This window comes from Brassica napus, chromosome C9 (assembly GCF_020379485.1).
Source record: "Brassica napus cultivar Da-Ae chromosome C9, Da-Ae, whole genome shotgun sequence".
Lineage (NCBI taxonomy): Eukaryota > Viridiplantae > Streptophyta > Magnoliopsida > Brassicales > Brassicaceae > Brassica > Brassica napus.
In genome coordinates this window covers 41,463,132-41,481,163 of record NC_063452.1, presented here as the reverse complement: position 1 = coordinate 41,481,163, position 18,032 = coordinate 41,463,132, and the positions used below count along the sequence as shown (strand labels likewise).

At 36.8% G+C, this 18,032-nt stretch overlaps 4 protein-coding genes across 4 annotated transcripts; all 4 read right to left on the bottom strand.

Annotated features, from left to right (window-relative positions):
• Positions 1-8,226: 8,226 nt before the first annotated feature.
• Positions 8,227-9,677, bottom strand: LOC125592954. Its single transcript, XM_048768676.1, has 2 exons — positions 9,246-9,677; positions 8,227-8,951 (listed from the first exon to the last, which is right to left on the bottom strand). The coding sequence occupies exons 1-2, from the start codon at positions 9,348-9,350 to the stop codon at positions 8,337-8,339; spliced, it is 720 nt and encodes a 239-aa protein (XP_048624633.1). The 5' UTR covers positions 9,351-9,677; the 3' UTR covers positions 8,227-8,336.
• Positions 9,427-12,221, bottom strand: LOC125592665. The gene is made up of 5 exons (XM_048768001.1): positions 12,193-12,221; positions 10,728-12,114; positions 10,507-10,644; positions 9,797-10,422; positions 9,427-9,718 (listed from the first exon to the last, which is right to left on the bottom strand). Exons 1-5 carry the CDS (start codon positions 12,219-12,221, stop codon positions 9,427-9,429), a joined length of 2,472 nt encoding a protein of 823 aa, XP_048623958.1.
• Positions 12,222-13,033: 812 nt separating this feature from the next.
• Positions 13,034-14,656, bottom strand: LOC106356985. The gene is made up of 4 exons (XM_013796686.3): positions 14,445-14,656; positions 14,044-14,376; positions 13,603-13,956; positions 13,034-13,498 (listed from the first exon to the last, which is right to left on the bottom strand). Exons 1-4 carry the CDS (start codon positions 14,652-14,654, stop codon positions 13,217-13,219), a joined length of 1,179 nt encoding a protein of 392 aa, XP_013652140.3. The 5' UTR covers positions 14,655-14,656; the 3' UTR covers positions 13,034-13,216.
• A 216-nt stretch (positions 14,657-14,872) lies between these two features.
• On the bottom strand, positions 14,873-17,163 carry LOC111209986 (high mobility group nucleosome-binding domain-containing protein 5-like). The gene is made up of 3 exons (XM_048768675.1): positions 15,412-17,163; positions 15,126-15,332; positions 14,873-15,044 (listed from the first exon to the last, which is right to left on the bottom strand). Exons 1-3 carry the CDS (start codon positions 16,264-16,266, stop codon positions 14,943-14,945), a joined length of 1,164 nt encoding a protein of 387 aa, XP_048624632.1. The 5' UTR covers positions 16,267-17,163; the 3' UTR covers positions 14,873-14,942.
• Positions 17,164-18,032: the final 869 nt, after the last annotated feature.

The window sequence follows — 18,032 nt, the reverse complement described above, 5'->3', positions numbered from 1 at the left end:
GAGGGAAAGAAAATCGTGAGATGTGGAACGTGACCAAGTAGTCAAGAGGTCGTTCACATTACTACTTACAGCATTCAAAGAATGGCTTGTTACACAAGGATACTCATAGAGACCAAAGGAACATATTATAAGGAAATATGCTCCTATGTGGTGGATGCTACTACACAAACTCGAAATTGATGAAGTCTGGAAACAAAAGAAATAATGATGTAGTAAGCAGTATATTGATCACTGGATAAAGAAAATAAAGGTACCAGAAAGATGAGAAAAGAAGTTCTCAAAGAACAGCATTGTTCCTAAGCTGTTCATGGACTGAAGCAAAAGCAGCTGCATTGAATATGATAAGACTAAGTAAAACTTAGTGAAGGAGTTCGATAAAGAACAATCCAAATCAGTCCATATATTCTTATAAAAGAAATCCCTTGTGTTTATAATAAATCAGCACTGCAAGTAGGTCATGAGATGCCATCAAAGAAAGTGTGGACTGCGATGTTTTTCAAGTAATAAGATTATAGTATGGGACTGCAATGTAAGCACAAGCCATTATGTTTATATCAGTGGATAAAAGGAAACCATAATGGTCCAAGAGAGTGACCAGAAGTATGTCTGGTCGAGGTCAAATGGATATGGCATTGCTGAAGGCAAGAAAGATCGATAACCATGTATAAAGGTCCTTGAGTGTATTTGACTGCAGATCCATAGTTTGATGAGATTATAAAACTCATTGCAGCAATGATTATTAATGATATGACCTTAGACACTCATGGGGTATGGACGAGTATAGACAAGGTCTATAACTCAACATGGATCGACCAATGAAGAAAGATCGGCTATAATGGATAAGCCATTAGCACATACGGGTGATGTATGTCCGAATGGACGAAGGCATGTCCGTGAGAAGCCAAGTGATTCGTATGTGTTTGGGTCGATGACTCAATATATATTAAAGTGTCCACGGTATGGCAAAGCCATGTGACTAGAGGATCCGTGGGACATGAGAGGACTTGCGAGTAAAGTTTGATCGCAGATTAGAGGTCCATCCGAGTACTGGTCGAGTGCCATCCGTCCGACCAGGACATAGAGTGGTCAGCTGCCAAGTTGCACATCTTGACCATGTCTTAATGAAGTTCCAGAAGATATGAGAGTTACAAGATAACTCAAGTTACAATTCGGCAAGAGCTATCCCTACATCAACGTTCAAGAAGCTCAAAGGACTACAAGTTCAGTCATATGATATGTCAGCCGACTTCTTCACCATGTCTACACCAACCACACGTCCATGAAATTTATCTATCAATTTGGGACGTGCCAATTAAAGGACCAGTTCAAGACTTGGCGCCCATGAAGCTAAACTATCAAATTGTCCATGCGCCAACTTGAAGAACATACACGGGGGTACAAGTCAGGGGGAGTTCATGTGTTGTACTCTTTTTCCTTATCCATGGTTTTGTCCCACTGGGTTTTCCTGGAAAAGTTTTAATGAGGCAACATTATGCATGTTACAAGCCCTGAACCGGATGTGTCGATCAAGGGGGAGTGTTATAAACCAAGTGGTGATCGACCCATATCAGGCCCAAACTCCGGCCCATCAGCTATCCATCCGGCCCATTCGCTAATGACTTAGGCGAATGAGAGTTTACATTTATCTATACTTGATGTTTATCCTTTTCCATATGTATTTAGGATAAGTACTATTTCCTATTCTTATTAGGAATAGAATTTCATTTTCTCTTATGACGGTCTAAATAAGACGGTCTAAATAAGACGGTCTAATACTTGTATATATATAGACCCCTGGTCATGAGTAATAATAAGCTTACATAGCATCTCTTTTATAACAGTGACCGATTTTTTCTTTTCTAATTCATGGTTGAGTTTATTCAATTTTGTTGAGCCAAACTAGTTTGGTTTTATTTATTTACAATAAATTAAAAACCTCGTCTTTTCTTTTGGTCAAACTGTGCAACATTTATACATATAAACATCTCCCTCACTACGCTAACCTAGCCGCATCACTTTTGTCAAGGGTGATTAGATGGTTTTGGTGTTGTACTTCTCCTCCTTCCTTTCTTTCCGCTTGATCTCATTCTTCTTTTCTTTCGTTCCTCCTTTCTTTTTACATAATTTTAATACGTTAGTGCATGGAGGAAGAGACGACTCGGAGATGCTGCATCTTATCACCACGGTCACCGTTCTTCACTACCGGAGAGCCAGACCATCAAACCGGACTGGAGTCGTAATACATCACCATAGGAGGAGTCTTGCCATCAGAAGCCATCATTGATATTAACTATATTAATTGTACATGTTACATTATATCCTATAATAATATCCATTGTATTAGGTTACACGGCCAACTTCTGTTTTTTTTTTGTTGTGTTCTCTTGTTCATTTAAGGGCATTAGCAATGGTGATACTCAAGGCACAAATTCTTAGAAATAGTAGTTATGAATATTTTTTTTTTTTTGTGGATTTAAAAAAAAAAACTAACCAATCGCGGGCCGCCACGTGTCAGTGGGGTCCGTAAATAGTTAAGAGGCTCAGCAAATCGAATCCTTAGCTAGGGAGTTTAAGAGCTTTTGTTGGCACAAAAACATAGATGAAATGGGGTCCACATAATTTTATAATAATTTGTTTCTTAAGGATTTGTGCTAAGGATCATTGTTGCAGATGGTCTAACATTCTTTTTCCGCACTCTCTCTGATTTTGTATTTATATTTCAACTTACAAAAACTTACTCTCTCTGTTTACTCTCGCACGTTTTTTTTTCTGGTAGAGATAAAAGAGATCACTTTATTTTTCATGTAAGAAAGTAACAATGTAGACATCTAACACGGGAAAACGGCTTATTCATGCCCGCACTATGAAGCCAGGGTAAATACATACCCAAACAATATTAACGTGCCAAAACATTCATAAACTAAATAAGAATTTGAATTGCATACCTAAACTCATAATAAATAGCTAAAACATGCCTATAGCCGGTTATATGATGATTTGGACTATTTTTTAATTTTTTTTTGTAGTTTAGTCTCTATAATTCTATTTTTTGTTAATATGCCTTAAATAACTTAAATAATCAAATTTATTGTATTTATAATTTTAATTTGAAAAGTACAATTTTATTTTTTTTACCAGATTTTAATTAAATTTAAATAATAAATTTAATTATTTATCAGAAATTTAGATAGTTATCATATACAATATATTAATTAATTTAGTTATCAAAGTATGTTATCTACCTTATTAAAACATGAGAATTAATTATAAATAATCTTACTCATATGTAATATTTACAAGAAATACCACTCGATTTATATTTATATAAAATTTTCTTTGCAAATATAGTCATTCAAATTTTAATCAACATAACTAAAAATACTCTTTAGAAATTTTATTTTACAGTAGAGATCTTTAATAATATTACCCTTATTTAATAAAAAGAAAAGAATGGCTAGTTAACCAAAAATAGATTCGAACGCAGCATCTCAAGAAAATAAATATCGCACAAAACCACTAGGCCATATTACATTATTTTTATTTTGCTACAAAACTAGTATGTAATATTAATAATACACAAAAAGTTTACAAAACCATTTTCCGATTAATTCTCGTATAATTACCAAATAATTGATTCGGCGCTAGGTTAGGGTCAAGCGCACACATTATGCCTAGTGTAATTAACATTGGTTTTAATAACTACAAACAAAAATTACAAATTTTTAATTTTATTTATATTATATATATCACACAAGCACATAATAAGATTTGCAACTAAAATAACCTAAGAAAATATAAAAAATATTTTATAAACTTTAAGAACTAGTGAGATTAAATCAGGCTTTAAATTATGATACTGTTTTTATGTTGTTTTCTATTTATTTAAATTTTTTGTATCAAATATTACAATATGAAATAATAATAAAATAATATATTTATAATATTAAATCTATTTTATTTGATAAAAAATATTTCTATTTTATATATCACCATATATTAAAATTTATTTCCAATTTTGAAATTATAAATAAGGCCAATTTGATGATTTTAATTATTTGTGGCACTTTACAAATAAATAAAATGCTAAAAACTAAAAGATAATAATTTAAAAAAATAAATCAATATATTTTAAAATTGACTGACACGTGTCAGTTACGAGACATGTTTTAGCTATTTATTATGAGTTTAGGTATGCATTTCAAATTTCTATTTAGTTTAAAAATATTTTGGCACGTTAATATTGTTTGGGTATGTATTTTCCCTGGTTTCATAGTGCGGGCATGAATAAGCCCTTTTCCCCATCTAACACTAACAAGTTCTCTCTTTTCTCTTCAAAAGCGTTTATGTCTTTAAATTACAACAAAGGCAAGAGAATAAACCAAAGCTCGTGTTTTCTTTTTCTAAAACAAACTAAAGCTTGTGTTAAGACAAACACCACAAGTAAAGAGAAAAACAGAGAGTAAGGAGAACAAAACAGAGGGGAAACAAAACAGAACAAGAGATGGAGCTAGCTGAAGCCAAGAATGTCAACAAAAACTGGGAGGAGGATTTTGAAAATGATCGGAAAAATGCACCTCACCGGAGGTCGCGAAGGAGAGATGAAGGCACATCGACAGAAGGAGAAATTGGAGAGGACATGTCGCGGTGGTGAATAGGTGTTCGGTAGAGGCGCAGTGGTTCAATTAAAAATTGGAGCTCCGATCATAGAAGAGAGATGCCCACGGTGGATAAAGATATTCATCGACGACGCAGACGTTGTGGAGTCGAGTTCATGCCAAGTACAAAGCATTGTGACCGGAGGCTCTGCGTGTGTCGAGGTTGAACACGTGAAGAAGAAAACGAAAAGAAGAAGACGACGTCGAGGTTGCAGGGGAAGTGGACATTTTTTTTTTAACTTTGTTTTACTTTTATTAATTTCATTAAGGGTATAAAAGTATTATTGCAGATCATAGGTCCATATAGAATAATTGATATACTATGGATTTTACCCATTTTTATCCATGGTATATAGGTGTTTTTAAATACATTTGTTTTGTAGTTTTTAGTATGTTTTCAGGTTTTGAAGTGATTTGGAAGAAAGTGGTGATTTTGGGTATTTTGGAGAGCAAACGACAAAGGCCCGAAGTTGACCATCGACCACGACTATCGATCGTTGGGCGAAGGAAACAATCGATCGACACACACCCTGTGGTGTCGATCGACGGCGAAGCGCGCGGAAGCCAGATTGGGTTCCAAGCGACTTAAAGCCCAAGTCCCACAAGAATTACCAGATTACCCCTGACGAGTTTTAACCTAATATTTATGTGCTCTGCTATTGTTCTAGGCAACACACGCTTTCATACTTTCTACTTTTCATACGGCAAAATACTTAGAGTCCTAGGTTTGGAGAGAAGATCCAAGAACTCCTTCAGAGATTTGTGATTGGAACTCCATTTTCTATACTCTATTCTATTTTATGCAGTTTTCTTATCTTGTTGTTATGAATTGTTTAGCCATGTCTGACTAGTTCATCTTGTTAGATTTAGGGTTCAGATATTCATGAGGGATTAGCCTAAAGTATAGAATTGCTAAGTGTCAGGATATTAATCAACTAAACTGTTCTTAATGCATGTGTTCTAGAGTAGCTAAGTAGGACCTTCCCTATAGACATTAGGGCGCATTCGGAAGTCTGGTTCTTTGTCTGAAATCGTTTAGGTTTTGGTAGGATTGCTAGAAACAAGCGGAAGCTGATTTAGTTTAACCTAGTGAACACGTCAAACCCGTGCGTAACGCTCCCTGGAAGGAACGTCGATCGATAACTCATTAGTTGCATCGATCGATGAGCTGAAAGGTGTATCGATCGACACCCCGTTGTTGGAATCGATCGACATTTTCTCAGGACCAACAAGAAACATCTGAGGTCCTAGATCCGGCGATAGATAGTCTAAATATACGGAAGTTGATCGACTATTCTTATTTGTTTGAGATCTAGAATATCCATATTTGCTTAGTAGTTTATATCTCTATAATCCTGATTGTCTGAATAGAAACCCTAAGTCTAACGTTTCTCATATCTGTCTTAAAACCCAATCAATCAATCGAACAATTACTTGTTCACCCCTTGCTAATTTACATTTAAATCATTCAACCTAGCTGAACTACATAACTAGATAGATCTATTGTGTGTCTTAGCTCCCTGTGAATTTTGATATCACTCAAATTACCCTAAGGAGTGATTTTACTCTCTCAAATAAGATGTTCAATTGTAGTACTTAGGGATCGAATCCACAAGGAGCTAGGAACCTAATAAATCTAATCATAATTGTTAAGCTAAATGGTTTAATTGTTTAAATGTAATGTTGCAGTTGTTGAGCAAGTAATTACTTGATTGATTGGTTGAGGTTTTGGTGCTTAAAAGGAAATAGCTAGACTTAGGGTTTTTATTCAGGAAGTTCAGAATTATAATCCTATAGATGCCTAACAAGTTGCATGCATGATATTGTAGAGCTCAACACTTATAAACGAACCACTAGGCTCTCGCTTTCTAGGTTTGTCTATTGGCCAGTGTCGATCGATGATTATATATGAATATCGATCGATGCACTATTAGAAACGTCGACCGATTAATCTATTTGAATATCGATCGACGCTGTTGGTCAAACATTAATGCGCGGGTTGAATGTGCTCACTAAGCTTACTAGATCAGCTCTCGCCTTACTCTTAGCAATAATCTTAGCTCAATTAGAATGGTTTCAGGATGAGATGAAAGCTATCGCTTATATCTAACAATCCTAGGGCAAGTTCTAGGTAGCTAATCTAGAATCAGACATTAATGACAATCCTAATTGTTAATATCATAACTTAGCAATCTATAGTTGGGGCTAATCCCTCATAACCCATTTAAACCCTAAAATCTAACAAGAGAACTACTCAGACATGGCCAAGCAATTCATAACAGCAATAAAGTATGAAAACTGCATTAGAATAATAAATAGATATCAATGGAGTTCCAATCACAAATAACTTTGGACTTTCTCTCCAATCTACTAAAAATCCTAGAAAATCTTTGCTGTGAAAATAGTAAAATAAGAAAGCACACTTTGCCTCTAACATGTTGGCAAAACTTATATAATTAGGTTAAAACTCGTCAGGGGTAATCTCGTAAATCGATGAAGACTTGGGCTCTAAGTCGGCTATGACCAAACGAGCTTTCTGCGCGCTTCGCTGTTGATCGATGTCAAGATGTGAACATCGATCGATTATTCCTCTTCAATATCGACCGATGGTCGAGCTCGATGGTCATCTCGGGTGCTTACTCCAAATATATCCAAAATGCTCCAAAATCATCAATTTCCTCCAAATCACTCCTGATCCTATAAATACTCTAAATAGACTCTATAATATAATAATTAGTAATTAAAACACTTATAAACCATGAGTAAAAGTAGGTCAAATCCATGGTCTATCAACTCCCCCAGACTTACCCTTTTGCTTGTCCTCAAGCAAAACAAACAGGTAGTCTCTCTGAAAGAGGTTTGAAAACAGCAGGGACTCACATGATTTAAAACTTAGAATCATCACATCTACAATATTGCAATCCATATCTAAGAAGTCCTAATCACAAAAGCACATTATACCATATCTTAGCTTAGCAATCAAACTCACCTAGCCAACAACTTAGCAAATCTTGTCTGACATTCCCCTCTACCAACCTCATTTCTTAGCATAAATAAAAGTGCATGCTTTACTTTGGGAGTATCGATCACAGGATGCAAGGATTTTCAAACAAGTATCCGGACCTGCATGTAAACATTAGTTCATATCCTCTCTCTCTACTAATTTTCCCTCTTAGTCAAAGTCTGCTTATATTTGCAAGATCATTGACCAAAATTGGACAGGCCACTACAGGAAATGTGGTTAGTAATAGCGGACAAAAAGCGCTATCATTTTGGTTTAATAGCGTTTCCTTGGACGCTCTGACATCACCCGTTATAAAAAGTCCAACCCTTTTAATAGCGATTTTCCTCTGTGCTATTACTAAGTGTATAACAATAGCGCTTTTGTGTTCGTAATTGTTAGTATTTATAATAACGTTTAATAAATGTTATTAGAACCAAATAATTTGATTTTTCCTAGTAGCAAAGATAGCAAATGTTTCGTGTTATTAATTAGTTTTATAATTATGCCAAAATTAATTAATAATAATTATTGAATTGATTTTTAAATAATTAATTCGAAAATATGAAATAAAAACAATATAAATTATTAAAATTCCAAAAATCAATATAATTATTCAAATCCCATAACACAACATTATCACATTCATACAAACCATCACACAAGCATACAACATATCATCAATCTACCACTAATAAACCTTCACAATCATCCCTAACATATACACTATCATCATCCATATCATCACCCATATCATCAACTTCTTGGACAGGTAAAGGAGCACCACCTAAATCCTCTTCTGTTTCCAACTCATGATAACCTCTAGGTGGTGCTCTCATAACAACATACCAATTTGAAGCATCATCCTCCCTAGAGTAGAAAACCTGTTTCGCTTGAGAAGGTAGAATGAATGGATCTTTCAAATAGGCTGCTTGGTTCATATGAAGGTTAACAAGAGTGAAGCCATCTTCTTCCTTCACACCATTCGCTGTGTTTGCCCAGTTGCATCTAAAGAGTGGCACTTTGAACATGTGATAGTCGATGACCAAAATCTCCTTTATCACTCCATAGTATGTAATCATATCCGCGACCTGTCTCATATCTCTTGCACTTGATCTACACATGCTAAAGGCTTCATAAGTTACTCCACTGTTTTGTGTCTTCAGCTTGACCGCATCAGTATGAAACCGTTGGCCATTGATGATGAATCCTTTATGTGCTAAAGCAACATTTCTTGGTCCAAATGCCAACCACCTTATCTCCTTAGAATGACTATCTTTTGAGTCTAAATGAATCTGCCGCAGGAAATCAGAGGATTATCATCAAGCCGAGGTACTTAAATTATAATCAAAACATGATAATATGTACCACGAAACCAATCATCAATCTACAAGCTAACCAGTCATAAAAATACTAAAAATCCAGACAGTTTCATCAAGCTATAAGCTACTCAGACATCAATTCGCTAAAATATGGACATGTTCTTCAAGATACAAACCAGGCATCATGATACAAGCTAACTAGTCATCACCAAACAAGCTAACCAGTATTTACAATAATAATCAAGAAAAGAATTTGGAGTTTGTAACCTTATTTTTAAGCCATTCTGTAAAGTGTTCAGTATGGTTTTTCCATAACAAAGTTTCATTTTTAGCCAATCGAGCATCCTTAGCTTGCAACTCTTCCAAATGCATCCTGATTTTAAATTAAACAACAGTATATGAAAATGAAATTATGAGTAAAACAAGTAGAAGAAACATAGAGAATTACTTACTCAAGAAAGGGATCCAAAGATGCCATGTTCATTAGCACATATCGATGTGCAATGTCTCTATCTTTATCTGACAGGGTAACCTCTATACCCTTCTGCAGAGGTCGGCCTTCAACCACCATTCTATCAGCCTCAACATCTTCATTACGATTAACTGCTTCTTGAACTGGTACTGATTCTTTAAGGAACTCTAAACAAAATGCAACACATTCTCCAGCTAAATACGCCTCAGCCATACATGCTTCTGGCCTTGCATAATTCTTAACAAAAGCCTTTAGTGTTTTCATGTACCTATAACTCAGGAAATATGAATATTAGTCAAACATCATTGTGGGAAGTGGATATATTGAAGAGAGATGTTGATCAAACCTTTCGAAGGGATACATCCATCGGAAGTGAACTGGTCCTCCCAACCGTGCCTCTCTTGATAAATGTAGTGGAAGGTGAAACATGATATCAAAAAGGGCTGGAGGGAAGAAGCGCTCCAGCTGACACATTGTCTCCACAAACTCTGTCTCCATGGATATAAGTTTCTCTGGGTCAATGATGCGCTGACACAACCTGTTGAAGTAACTGCATAATCTATTTATGGCTATCCTAGGACCCCTATGTAACAACCCTCTTAATGCAGCTGGTAACAAGTTCTGTACTAAGACATGATGATCATGCGACTTTAAACTACCAATATTTGGAGGGTTAACTGAAACACTATTCGCAATATTACCACAATAACCATCAGGGCCTCTAAACTTAGCTAACCTTTGGCAGAAAATGGTCTTCTCTCTCTTCGATAACCAGTAGGCAGCAGGAGGTAAGTATGTTTTCTTTCCCCTCACCTCTGTGTGCAAGTGCTTTCTGATTCCAATATCTTCTAAGTCTTTTCTTGCTTTCAACCCATCTTTTGACTTCGCACTTTGCATCAACAGAGACAATATAGCATCGGACACATTCTTTTCTACGTGCATAACATCAATATTGTGACGAACAGGCAACTCCTAACACATTAAACAAGAAACTGTTAGACATATTGATCTCTTCTTCCAGTAATCAGATAATATAGGTCAGTTACTATAGTTTACCTTCCAGTAAGGTAGATCAAAGAATATTGATCTCTTCTTCCACCGCCATAGTTCATTTGATTCTTCACACTCTTCTTCTTGTAACCTCTCATCATCTTCCAACTCTAGTCTTTTCCTTTTTTTTCCTTCTCTAGAGGTCTACCAAAATCATTCGTAAAAGCTTGTAGTGTCTCATATATCTCAGCGCCTGTTTGTATCCTATTAGCATTCCCTTCCTCCACAGTGTTGTCAAACCAAGCTTTTTTATATCTGTAACGATGGCCAGGCGGTAGTCTCCTTCTGTTACTCATGTAGACAAACTTGCGGCTAAACTTAAGCCACCTTGCAGGTGTATCCTTTCCACATACATTGCAGGCTTGTTTCCCCTTTACTTTACATCCAGACAGTGTTCCTAAGGCTGGATAGTCACTGATACTCCAAAGCAGCAAGGCTCTGAGATTAAAGTTCTCCTTCGCAAATGAGTCATACACTTCAATACCCTCAGCCCACAAATCCTTTAGATCGTCTATCAGTGGTGCTAGGTAAACATCAATGTTGTTACCAGGAGCAGTAGGACCAGGGATCAACAAAGTCAGCATTATATTCTCAGCCTTCATACACATGGTTGGAGGCGTGTTATAGTTCACTAACAACACTGGCCATGTGCTGTGATTGGTGCTTTGCATGGAGAAAGGGTTCATCCCATCTGTAGAAATCCCAAGTCGAAGATTCCGTGGATCAGCAGCAAAGTCTGGCCATTTAGCATTCACTTGTGCCCAAGAGATAGAATCAACAGGGTGCCGCATTGTACCATCTTCAGTGGCATTGGTATAGTGCCAACGCAGATCTTCAGCCATCCTTTGTGATCTAAACATCCTCCTAAACCTGTCCTTGATTGGAAAATATCTAAGGACCTTTGCCGGAATCCCCACCTTTAACTCATTACTGTGCTTATCCATTTCCCATCTTGAAACTTTGCATCTTGGACAGCTTTCTAGGTTCTCATACTCCTTCCTATACAATATGCAATCATTCTTGCAAGCATGAATACTGTCGTAGCCGAACCCAAAGATCTTCAGAATTTTTTTGATTGCAGCTAAACTCTTGGGAAGAACATTGTCTTCAGGTAGCAAATCCTCAAGTAAAACCAACAGCTGATCAAAGTAGTTCTCCGACACACCACTTTTAACCTTGAATCTGTAAAGTCCCATGATAGCTGAAACCTTTGTGTGCTTGAGACAATCCGAGTATAATGGCGTTTGAGCGTCTCTGAGCTTTTTCTTAAACTCAATTTCCTCTGGTGCTTCATCGTCTTCGTTGTCAGTTGTCGGGTTTGGACCACCTTCGTCCATGGAGAATATTGTCTTAAACAAATCAAACGCCTCTGTTTCATATTGAAGAACACTGTCTTCTGCAGAATCTCTTTTTTCTCCATGAATACTCCAACGAGAACTCTTATACTTCTTATCCATACCCCTAATCACCAAATGCTCCACAATTTTATCCAGTGACTGATGGCTCAGATTGCGGCAGTCTCTACAAGGGCATAGCATTTCAGACAGACTTCCCAATCTTTTTGCGGACGAATTCACAAAATTAGTTGCTCCTTCTGAATACTCGTGGCTATTCCTACAAGAATCAGACAAAAGAAGTTAGCTTTATTTCAATCGGCGAGTAGAAATGAGATCGAGGGATTTTAGGTTATACCTTGGAAGCCAAATCCACGACTTATCCATTTGCTTACTTTCAATCGGCGAATACAGGAACAGCTGGTTTGATTTTAGCTCGAGAGATACATGTGCTTTCTTTAGGGTTTTTTTGATTTTAGATCGCGAGACAGAAAGGAGTTTCGACAGAAAGAGAGATGTTGTGTTCTGAAATTTTCCGAGTGCAAACAGAGACAGAAAAAAATGAACGGTTGTGATCAAAGATTTGGAGAGAAATCGGACGGTCTATGATTAATCCGAGTGCAATCTTAGTAGTTGCTCCTCATTGGCTCAAAAAATAAAAAGAATGGCTAAGATTGAAGTTGGGAAGACACATCCATCGGCATATGGTTTGCCACGTCTGCAATCTTGGAGGTTACTCCTTATTGGCTCAAGGTATTAATTTCGTTTGAAATCTGGAAATTAATATATAAATATGATTTTGAAGCAAAAAAAAATTAAATTAAATCTTAAAAATCAAATATTCAGTTTTCCAATTTTACAAAAAAAAAATTGTATGAATATAAATTTTTTATGTGAGCTTTTATAAGATTGATCAATCTAGCTCATATGTTCATAAACACTACTACTTATTTGTATGTACAAAGGCTTTAGGGTATAGGGTTTGAACAAATGAGTGTTTATAAAATTTATAACTAATCAGTTTTGTGAAATTAAGATTACAATATCCTTTTAAGAATGAACAAAATTGTGAAATCAAGTACAATTAGGGTATAGGGTATAGGTTTGTACTTTAGGGTTTAGGGATTTCACTTTAGGGTATAGGATTTTAATTGTGAAATCAAGTAAATTAGGGTATAGGGTATAGGTTTGTACAAGCTAAACATTTTCACACATAACCTTATATCATAATATAACACATAATTTTTGTTTTTTTGTCTGCTAACTGTTACATAATATCATACATGATTTCAACCGAGTAAAAAAGTACCTAAACATTCGATCACACACTAGAAATACATAGCCGATGAGAACCAACTTGAAAAATGTTTCAGACGACAATTTTAGACAAACTTGATTTTGTCATTTGGCCATGCCACAACCGAACCCATTGCATCAGATATGTATTCAATCTCTGAATTTGGCCTCCAGACTTTTGCATCACCGATCTTAGCCACATCAATCCACACCTTGCTTGCATTTGGACCTAGGGGTACAAAGTGGCACAACTCATTCGGATCCGTTGAAGCTACCCTTCCTTCAGCTACCTTACGTCCAGAGTTGTTGCAATCCAAGAGAGTGCACTTCTGCTTCGGACTTCTGGTCGAACTAGTGCTGCCTGGACTCTACAACTCAAACAAGATGACAGAAGCAAGTTCCAACATCAATCAAGGACGCAACATCAATCATCAGGCAAATAAAAAAATTTAACTTCATGTCAATTACATACCACTGCTTTTTTCTTGGCTGGCTTCGAAGGTGATGCTATTTTCTTCCCTGCACATTTAGTTGGTGTTACTTCTGTAGCAGGTGTAGGCATGACTTCAACCTTTAGGACTGGCCATGCTATTTTCTCGCTAAGTGCATCACCAATCAAGAACATATCAGCGGTTGGCCTCCACAAATATGCTTGATCATTGAACACCTTCACTACTTCGACACTAACAGCATTGGGACCCAGAGGTATGTTGTTAACCATGTCTTTGGATTTTGAAGAGCACACGAGACCTTCAGCAATGACCTCGTCCTCATCATTGGTCCAATCATATATCTTGCATCTTCGATATTCACCTTCCTTGCTTTGCTAAAACAAGATTTGAAATTAGAAATTTTAGTAATGATTAGAGATGACTCAATTGTTGTAAGAAGAAAACAAGATTTGAAAATTTACCATAGATAAATCTTCAGAACAGTTTGGATCCTTATCCAAAATCACTTTATCCATTGGCCAAGATATCTTGTATCCCACAGCTTCATCAAGAGTTAACACATCCGTAGTAGGCCTCCAGAGTGAAGCTGATGCGCTTAGTGCATACTTAACTACGATAGCCACTGCATTAGGACCAATTGGTATACGACCAATTTTGTACTTCGGTTCAGCAGAGCAGAATTCTCCTTCACCAACAACAACATCCTCTGATTCAATCCAATCCAGTATTTGTACTCTGACTCCTTCTTTGAATCCACCACTACTCTCAGATGTTTCAGCATCAACATTACTTTTCTGAGAAAAGGCAACGGAAATCGTAAATGTCTTAAAACTAATTGACCAAAGGTAATGAAAAGGATTACCTTCTTCTCAGCTAATTCTCGCACCATCCCCTTTAACTCTTCAATCTCACTTTTCATTTCTGCAATCTTAGCGTCTCTAAATTGCAGATATGCTAGCTTATTAGCTGTAATCCCTCTACCAAAGCCCCTTACTCGTCCAGGTTTGTCTTTTCCCAAAACCTTGCTCACAGCATCTTCCCTTATGTTATCAGCAGCTGATGTGGAGTCCATCCGACTGTCAAGTGACTGTATTTGTTCCTGATACAATCATTTAAACACAAAATCATTCATTGCCATAGTCTATTAACTATACACAATATACAACTTCCATAATGCTTACAATAGTCTCAGCAAACTGGGGCTTCACAGGTCTGCCATCAGCATGAGTGTGTCCCGCAATCCAAACCTTGGATCTACTCACCTTACTTGGGTCTTTACTCTTTTTTTTCTATATGAAAACAAACATATCTCACTACCATTTTAATCTAACAAGCTGATCTACAATATGTAGATGTTTGACTACTCTTTTACCATATCATCAGCTAAACGAAGCATTCCTTTGCGGCTGGTGGTGTGAGGAATCTGATTTCTTCTCATCGCTCTGTACTTGTTACTCGTTTCCTACAATATAAATATGACATTGATTATATCCATCAGACATGACCTTTAAGGATGAAACTTACTTAGTTGTAGATAACTCACTGTGAAAGATTTGGTAGTCTTACTCTTAACCCAAGTGTTCCACAGTTGAAGGGATGGGATGTTGCTCGGTTTTAAAGCTATTCTCTCAGCTGCAGTCTTCGCCACACGTACTTGTGACACCAGCCTTGACTTCCCAGCCCTCCACACATTTCCCAGCTGCTTGAAAATAACAGCTTTCTGCCACTCTTCTTGCAAGTTAAACCTCCCCTGCATCACAATAATCAAGTTAAACATGTTTATAATTTCATCTTGCGGTTAAACAAAACATACTAATATATATACAAACCTGAATTTCTTCCCACATTGTTGCTTTAGTCGCTGCATCAAGTTTTCTCCAATCGGCAAGTGTAACCGGAACATGTTCCCTCACAAGAGGACCAAGAAACGACGATAGGGTTACTGAACCAGGTCCAACATGCTCACCAATGTCATTGAATGTGACCATAATCTTATCATTGGGATTTTCAGCCACTCTACGCAACTTTGTAGGTCCTCTTTTTTTTTTTTTTGAAACTTCCTCCCCTGCTAGCTTAACTCCTTCAGTACTAGGAATCTCATCATCTTGCGCAGTGCCATCTTCTTCCATATCGCGAGCTTCTTCTTCGCAAGCTTCCTCTTCGTTCCCTTTCTCATTAAGAACTCCATCATCTTCCATATTGGCCGGTTCTTCTTCATTCTCTTTCCCATTGAGATCTCCATCTTCTTCATTCTCTTTCCCATTGACATCGCCATCTTCTTCATCCTCTTTCCCATTGACATCCTCTTCATCGTCTTTATCTTCTTCAGACATTGACTTCTCAGCCTGATCATCCTTATCTTCGGGTGTTACATCTTCTACTTCATCATCCTGAGCAGGTGTTACATCTTGTACTTCATTATCCTTAGGAGGTGTAACATCTTCTACCTCATCATCGTCAGATGGTGTTACATCTTCTATGTAATCATCTTCAGCAGCCACTTTCTTGATTCTACTACTTCTTCTCGTTGGCGTTAAAACTAAATTCTTTTTAGGGGAAGCCGTTTTCTTTGCTGTTCTTTTCTTCACTTTTAGTTGCGGTGCCTTGTCCTCTTGATCTACTACCTCCAAGCCTTGATTACGTTTACTCCGACGAGAACCAACTTGTCCTCTTGTCTTTGCCATTTCTGAAACTGATAAACAAATCCAAAATCAAATCAAGCCATTCGATCAAAAAATCTAAACCCAAAATCAAATCGAAACCTTCAATCATATTCAAAATCAAACTGAAACCCACAATCATATTCAAAACCTAATCGAAACCCACAATCATATTCAAAACCTAATCGAAACCCACAATCAAAATCGAATCATGTGTTAACGCGGACATGCATGTGAAAAGAGATTTGAATCAAAGAGAAACCCAAAATCAAAGAGATTCGACTCGAGAGAACCAGTCTCTATTCTAAACTCAGAATCAAATCGAAACTCATACCAATTGAAGCTTCGACTCGAGAGAACTCTGAAGAACTTCGATGAGTCGGTTTTGATTTTGAGGAATGTGAAGAGAGTGAAGTGAAGAGAATGAAGTCTCGGTTTCGATTAATACTTAAGTTATTTTTAATATATTTTTTCATATACGATAGCATTTAGTTTTTGATTTGCAATGGTAAGGCGCCTCCACTTACCAAATTAACGCGTCTGAATTATTTTATTTTCCCGCGACTACAAAGATAGCTTATACATTTCAAAAACGCTATTATAAAGGCCCGTGTTTATATACAATAGCAGAGAAGCAAAAAACGCTATGCTACAACGCTATTAATACCCACATTTCCTGTAGTGCTAGGCTTCCATGAATCAAGACTTAATGGTGGTTGCCACCAAATCATGTTCACTTCTTTTTGACCTATATCTTAGGATTATTTGTGAAGCAAGCCTTAATGGTTGTAGCCACCAAATCTTGTTCGAATCCTTTTCTAATAATTCTCTAATAGATATATATATATTTTAAATCTACATTTCGAAAATAGAGAGAAAGAGGGTGATAAATCTATCTACACAAGGCTTTACCTTCTAGGCTTGTTTGAAGAATCTGATCTCATGTATACCAAGCCCCAAGACAAGCAGTTGTGTCAAGTTTAGTGTTGGAGGTCAGCTTTGGTTCCTTCATACAATCTCAGCAAGTGTGAATAGTTGACAGGTTGATCCACTTTAGTATCTTTAGTACTATCTGCAATCAGTAATAAGTTTAGAAGGGTGCTAAAGAGTGGTTAGATAACAAGCAAAAATCTAATGAGTTCATTATCCCCTTCTTGACTCAATAAAAACTTTTTGAAAACATTTTAACAAGACTCATAAATAAACTACTATCAGTAACCTCCCCCCAGACTTAAACGACACTGTCCCAAGTGTATATTCAGTCGGAGTTACGGTGATAACTAAATCATAAGGACTAAATGTAACAAGTTAGAACGATATACCAGACCGGAATGGATGTCGACCGATGTAAAGATGTTGATATCGGTCGTGGCAGGTGATTCTCTGTCGATCGATGTCGGCAGTGTTTCGTCGGTCGATACTCACGACAATCGTCTACTCGGATCATTCTTTTTTTTATTAAATAAAAACCAACATAAATACTAGATTAATAAAACCAATTAAGTATTACCTAATAGTGAGTTGCATCCCACTCAACGCTTTGTTATAGTCATTTAGCTTGACTTTGGAGGTGATTTGGTTAGTAGTGTTGAAAGCTGTAACTTGTTGGAAAACAAGTGTCCATCTCTTCTCTGCGCTTGTTGAACCATGTACCAGTGAAGTCTCACATAGCTTCAACTCCTCTGCAACATCTTTCCTTTATTGTTGCAGTTGTGTTTTCCATCTTCTGCAATCTATCTCTAAGACTCTCAAGGTTGAACTGATGTCTTCTGAGTCTGGCGTTAGTGTCA